The sequence below is a fragment of the Mustela erminea genome, chromosome 13 (assembly GCF_009829155.1).
Source record: "Mustela erminea isolate mMusErm1 chromosome 13, mMusErm1.Pri, whole genome shotgun sequence".
NCBI lineage: Eukaryota > Metazoa > Chordata > Mammalia > Carnivora > Mustelidae > Mustela > Mustela erminea.
The window spans coordinates 39,757,686-39,763,685 of record NC_045626.1 but is presented as its reverse complement, the minus strand read 5'-3'; the positions used below and the strand labels follow the sequence as shown (position 1 = coordinate 39,763,685).

Genomic DNA, 6,000 nt, shown 5'->3' with positions numbered 1-6,000 from the left:
GTGGACCATATATTACACATATGTATATGTATATTTAGGTATATGTATATTACATAATTACATGTGTTACATTATATGTGTTATGTATAAATGATAAGTGTATGAATTTGTATCTCAAAAGAAATGCTTTTGCTTTTGTTTTTTTTAAAGTAAGTTCTGTGAGAACTGGGATTTGGTCTCCTTGTCAGGAACTGTGCTCCCATTACTGGAATGCAGCGGGTACTAAAGAAATCTTATTAAATGCTTTATGGGACCCCCCCCCAAAATTTATTTATTTATTTATTTATTTATTTATTTATTTATTTGAGAGAAAGAGAGAGAGCAGAGGGGGAGAACTAGAGGGAGGGGGCAAAAGAGGGAGAAGTGGACTCCCGGCTGAGCAGGGAGCCTTAAGTGGGTCTCTATCCCAGGATCCGGAGATCGTGACCAAGCAGTAGGCAGACGCTTAGCCGACTGAGCCACCCAGGCGCCCAAATGTGTGACTTAATAAATGATATATTTGGTCATGTCTAAAAGAGGTTGGGGCAGGCACTCGGAGCAACAGCAGGATACTGTGAGCTGAGGAAACTGGGGTGATAGAATTTAGCACTAGATTCCTTGTCCTGGAGTTGAGCTTCGAATCTGGGTCTCCAGAACCCTTTTCACTGCCCCATGCTACCTCTCCATTAATGGAGTATTGATTGATCCGATGTTCAAGTCCTGGTTAGCACAGTCTTAGGAGACGCACCCGTCATAGATGGTCTTCGTTGCCTTTTATGATTACAACAGTGCAGGGCGGACAGGATCATCACCTTACCAGCGGGTTCTGGTTCCCGTAAAGCACGACCAGACCCACATTCCCTCCAACTTGTAAGGAGGATGTATGCGAACGCCCGGAAGGCTCACGCCCGGCCCAGGTCCCTGGCTCGGCAGTTGAGGTTTCAGGTTTCAATTCTCCCAGGAGCCCGGGCTGTCGCATCGCGCACCGTGCGGCTGCCGCCTCCGCCTGCACGTCTCCGCCGAGGCAGCCAGCGAAAGCCAGTTCCAGGCGTGGCGGCGCACTCGTCTGCCCTAGACGGAGGTTGGGCGCCGGGGCTGAGGCTGCTGCTAGGCACTCTAGCTGGACGCGCTGGGAGGCGGCGATCACAGCTGGGCCGGGACTTCCTTCCTCTACCGCAGGACAACAAAACAACCGGCAGCAGGCACTGAGCTCTTGGCAGCTGTCTGGGCGAGAAGCGCAGCGATGGGCTCCGTGCTGAGCAGCGATAGCGGCAAATCCGCCCCCGCCTCGGCCGCCCCGCGGGCCCTGGAGCGCAAGGGGGACCCCGAGCTGCCCGTCACGTCCTTCGACTGTTCTGTGTGCCTCGAGGTGTTGCACCAGCCTGTCCGGACCCGCTGTGGCCACGTGTAAGTGCCGGGGGAGCTCGGCTTGCGCGCCCGCTTCTGGGGAGGGCGAGGTGGGATTTCAGAAGCCCGCGCCCGAATGGTGCTGCTGCAGGGAGACGCCCGGACCTGGGCAGTCCACACCACGGGAAAAATGACCGGTCGGAAGGTGACCCAGGATTTCAGGAGGCGAAGACAGCAACAAGCGGGCCCTGCAGCGCCTCCCGCCTCCCTATCCCTCGTCCCCCGCCCCCGGCCCCTCCGCCGGTCGCTGCTTGTTCCCGAAGCCTAGGTGTAGAGCCCAGGGATGGGGTTCCCAGGCGAACGACCCGCCAGGAGCTAGGGCTCACCAGCGGGGGAAGGTGCTCTTGGCCGGACAGCCGGCACCTGCTTGGGCACAAGGTAGTAGGCTGCTGCACAGCAGTTACCCGCTGAGCTCAGTTAATTGCGAGGTGCTTCCCTCACCGCCCCCCCACCCAGGTCGGATTTATTTTGCTGGCTCTCTGCACGCTTCCAGAACGCCCACTGAGGCTAGCCTCTTGAGTAAATACAGATCTGTGCAAACTGGCCTTCCATTCCCGCCTCCCTTTTCTAATACAAACACTCAAGCCCCTCAAAGATCAATTCAAATTGGAACGTCCAAGAGACTCTGTAGTCGTTAGAGTTTGAATACCTGTCAGGGTGTGATGGGGACTTGAACGTTAGCACCAAGCCTTGAATGAGCCCTTAAAATCCAACCACGAAGTGACAGGAGGCTACAGTCTGCCTTACACAGCGCTTCCCTAAATCGATGGAAAGAACAGATAAAAACGAGTAGTTTCTAAAAAGAGTTTGAAAACAGAATCCCTGTATAAAATTGGCACGCCCTTAATGCGTGCTTGAGTAACTAGAAATGGGAGTTGGATCTCTGGATTCGTGTTCTCGATTTACTTAGAAGCTTTCTTGCCGTGGCTGCACGGGTGTGCCACCGAGTGTGTGCATGTTGGTGTGGGCGGAGGTGGGGGGGCTGGCGGAGTTGCATAGAGTGGGAGTGGAAGCCCTCTTGATGTCTTTGGCTGACTGGGGCAATACTGTAATGGCTAGGAAGTGCTTCTGGCTTACCAGGGGAAAAAAAAATACCATATTAAAAATGCAAGGGCACAAAAGGTTTTTCAGAGGACTTAGGTGGTCCTTGACACCTATAGACTAGTAACTGAGAAGCACCACGGAAAAACCGGCTGCTATCCAGGAAGAAAAACGCAGCCCACACAGTGTTTAAATAGCGAGTGCCCTAGTCCTTATTTTGTGGCTCTTTTTTCAAGGCCTGTTGTTTCAGCTATGTACTTTAAACTCCAGTCTAATTGACCTCCTGACTGATGACTGATGTTGTTTCCCAGCTGGTCCAGATGTAGCTCATTGACATAAATCCCAAGGCCAAGATGGAAGCCAGGGTACCATTGTGTAACAGTGTAACCTATTGATTAGTTCAGGGTGGTAATAACCTCCTGGTAAGTGTGGGTAAATTTAGTCTGTATGAGCATTAAGTTGCACCAGAGATCCACATGAAGTCTTGAAGGTTCCTTTTGTAGAACTGAAGTGGGTGACTTTGTTACTGGAGATTGTTGTCTGATTGGGGATTGTTTTCCCTGGTTTGGATTTTGAAGGCTGTAACTTGCTGTTTGCAGTGTTTTTGCCTCTGCTAAAGGATAGTAAAATGTGTAAAAAGTTAAATCTTTTGTTTAATCTTTTTCTTTGTTAGAGTTTGAATAGGAAACCAGCAACTGGAAAAATAGTCATGGAGTAGCACAACAAGGGCTGGACGAATGGCCTTCCCTCACTTTACTGTTCTTTGTTTTGACAAATCTATGTCCATTGTTCTGGCTGTGGGCAGAATTTCCATATTCCTCCTTTTGGCAAATTTACTTGGGCCCCCTCCACTTTATAAAAGTTAACTAGAGTTCCTTCTGCACTGGCGAGAGTGAGTGTTAGTAACACCATTTGTACTTCCTAAATGAATTACTCCCTTCCATTGACCTTAGATTGGAAAATGAAGAAAAGCAAATGAAATCTCTCTATATTATCCCATATTGAAGCTAATTTCCAAACTTGTTGAACTCTTTTGTTGATGCTGATTTCCGTTGAAACCTATTTCAAGTCAAGCAAGTTATTAATAATGGTAAAAATGCATTGAATGAATATGTATGTAGCACTCTATAAATTGTAGAAATGGTGGGCTTGAGGGAGAGCAGGATTTGAATTCAGCCCTGCCACAGATCTGCTGTGTGACCACCATGTTGCTTAATCTCTTTTATTGTTTCTTCATTTGTAAAATATGGTGAATAATGGAATTTTTATAGGAGTATTAAAAAAATGTAAAAGTGGCCCATCATAAAGACTCAACACATAATTTCTGTTTCTTTTAAAGTCATCTCACAAAGCAAAAATCCAGGAATGGGTATTATGTCTTATCTGTATTTCTTTTGGAATAAAACTCGGCCACAAAAGATAGACCTCTGACATTTCTGAGATGTCCCAGATAGCCTTCCTTTTAGCTTGGTTCTTTTTTCCTTTGGTGGCCTTTAATTTAAGAAGTTCTGTTTTAATGTGCTGTCATTTCAAATTGACTTTATTCATATCTCTGTTTATCAGTTGTTAAAACATTTTGGGGAAAAGGTTTCCTACCTCTGCCTTTTCTTCCGTTATCAGTGGGAGGGAGGAGGGTGCTGATAAGTTGAAGCTGTGTAAGTGAAACTGAAAGGGAATCCGATTTACGCTTAAAATAAGTATTTATAAAGAAATGCGTGGACCAGTTGGGTAGGATAGAAGGGGGAGAAAGGCGTGGAAGGCAACTCCCTAACAGGTGACAGAGATAAAGTGGGGCAGAGTTTGGCTCCGGAGATAATAGAACTCGTGATGCAGCTGGTCAGGTATATAGTAGTCTGATAGGGAGATACCCAAATGGAAATATCCTCAAGATACTGGGAGAATGGGTTTGCGGGAAGGTCAGAGCTGGAGCTTAGGGAGTTACCTAAAAGGATCCAGAGGTTGAGAATGGGTCTAGCAAACCTAATAGGTACAGACTGGGGCATACTTGAAGGTACAAAGAGCCATATTCACTGAATTGAGTTGGATTAAATTGCTCTAAGTCACAGAATTTTCCTAATTTTTAAAAGGAAACTCTTGAGGATAATTCTGAAGGACTTTGAGGTAAGCAGATTAAAACTTTCCATTTGTGGTCAAGTACAGGCTGCATCAAATTAGGGCTTCTCTGAGGAGGGCCCGAGAGTTTCCTGATGAGTTTTCAGCTGACCCAGAAATAAACAACAGTGCTTTCAATCTTTTTTAAAAATTTAGTATATTTTATTTTTTATTTAAATGCTGTCAAGGTGTAATTGACATATGTTAGTTTTCAGGTATTCAACATCATGATTGAACTTTGTACATACTGGAAGACGAACACCACAGAAAGTCTAGCAAGCTGTCAGCATACATAGTTACACATTTTTTTCTTGTGTCAAGAACGTATTAAGATCTATTGTCTTAGCAGCTTTCAAATATACAACACAGTCTTCTTAACTACAGCCACCATTCTGTACCTCAGAGCCCCATGGCTGATTTATAACTGGAAGTTTATACCTTTTGACCCCCTTTTGCCCATTTTGCTGCCCCTTTCGTTCTTACAGGAGGTGTATAATCCCAAAGACTTCATTTTTCACATAAGATTATAAAGCTACTTGTTTTTTTAATCATTACAGATACTTATGGACCGCTCGGATGTTATTTGTTAGTGAGGGTTCTCCTGAGAAACAACCAATAGCGTGCGCACACGCACGTGTGTGAGAAAGACTAATTTTAAGGAATTGCTTTGTTATTGAGGATAATAGTCTCTTTACTTAAAGTCAGGCCATTATAGGTGTTAACCATACCTACAAAATACCTGCACAGCTACACCTAGATAAGTGTTTGATTAAATAACGGAGTCCTATATCCTGCCAAGTTGACACAGGAGACTAACCATCCCATCTACCAACCGAGTTTTTAAATTAATCAAAAACAAAAATTAGATCATTATCAGGCTTTCTGATAGGCCCTTTAGAATTCTTCTAAGAAGTCTGGCTGTCAGGCACCCATGTGCACACTACACTCAAGCAGACAGTAGGAATCGGCAAAGTGTTCTTTGAAATAAAATCTTTGTTCATTTACTTCATCCTTATCATTTTGGTTTTTTATGGGTTGTTTGGTTAGATCTGCTGTTGCATGGAGTGCTGTCATTTATCGATGCAGCAAATCTGCCCTGTTCTGTGCTGAGCACGTAGACACAATTTCTTGCCTTCCTGGAGTTTGCATTCTCATGCGGCAGGTGGACAATAAACAAGATTCCAGTCAGGAGTATGTCGCTTGTTATATAGTGACAGGTGTAAAGGATAAAAAAAAAAAAAATGAGTAAGGAAGTGTGATAGGAAGTATGTGGGGGAGTAGCAATTTTAAGATATTTAGAGCAGTGTTTCTCAAATTATCAGCTGAAAAAACCAGTGTGGTTTGGTTTGGTTTGTTGTTTTCAGCCCATCGCTGGCTGATATTTTATTTTATATTTTATATTTTATAAAATAAAATATATATAAGTATATTTTATATATATAAGTATTTTATTTTTTAAGA

General features: G+C 44.7%; 1 protein-coding gene across 3 annotated transcripts in view; it reads left to right on the top strand.

The window, feature by feature from the left end:
• The first annotated feature begins 1,013 nt into the window (after positions 1-1,013).
• RNF125 (ring finger protein 125) overlaps positions 1,014-6,000 on the top strand; it is a 44,058-nt gene continuing 39,071 nt past the window's right edge. For 2 of the 3 annotated variants that reach the window (XM_032309203.1, XM_032309202.1), the window contains exon 1: positions 1,014-1,386. In XM_032309203.1, the coding sequence (XP_032165094.1) occupies positions 1,223-1,386 (164 nt within the window). In that variant the 5' untranslated portion in view covers positions 1,014-1,222. The remainder of the gene's footprint in view (positions 1,387-6,000) is intronic. The other variant, XM_032309201.1, reaches the window with a different exon arrangement.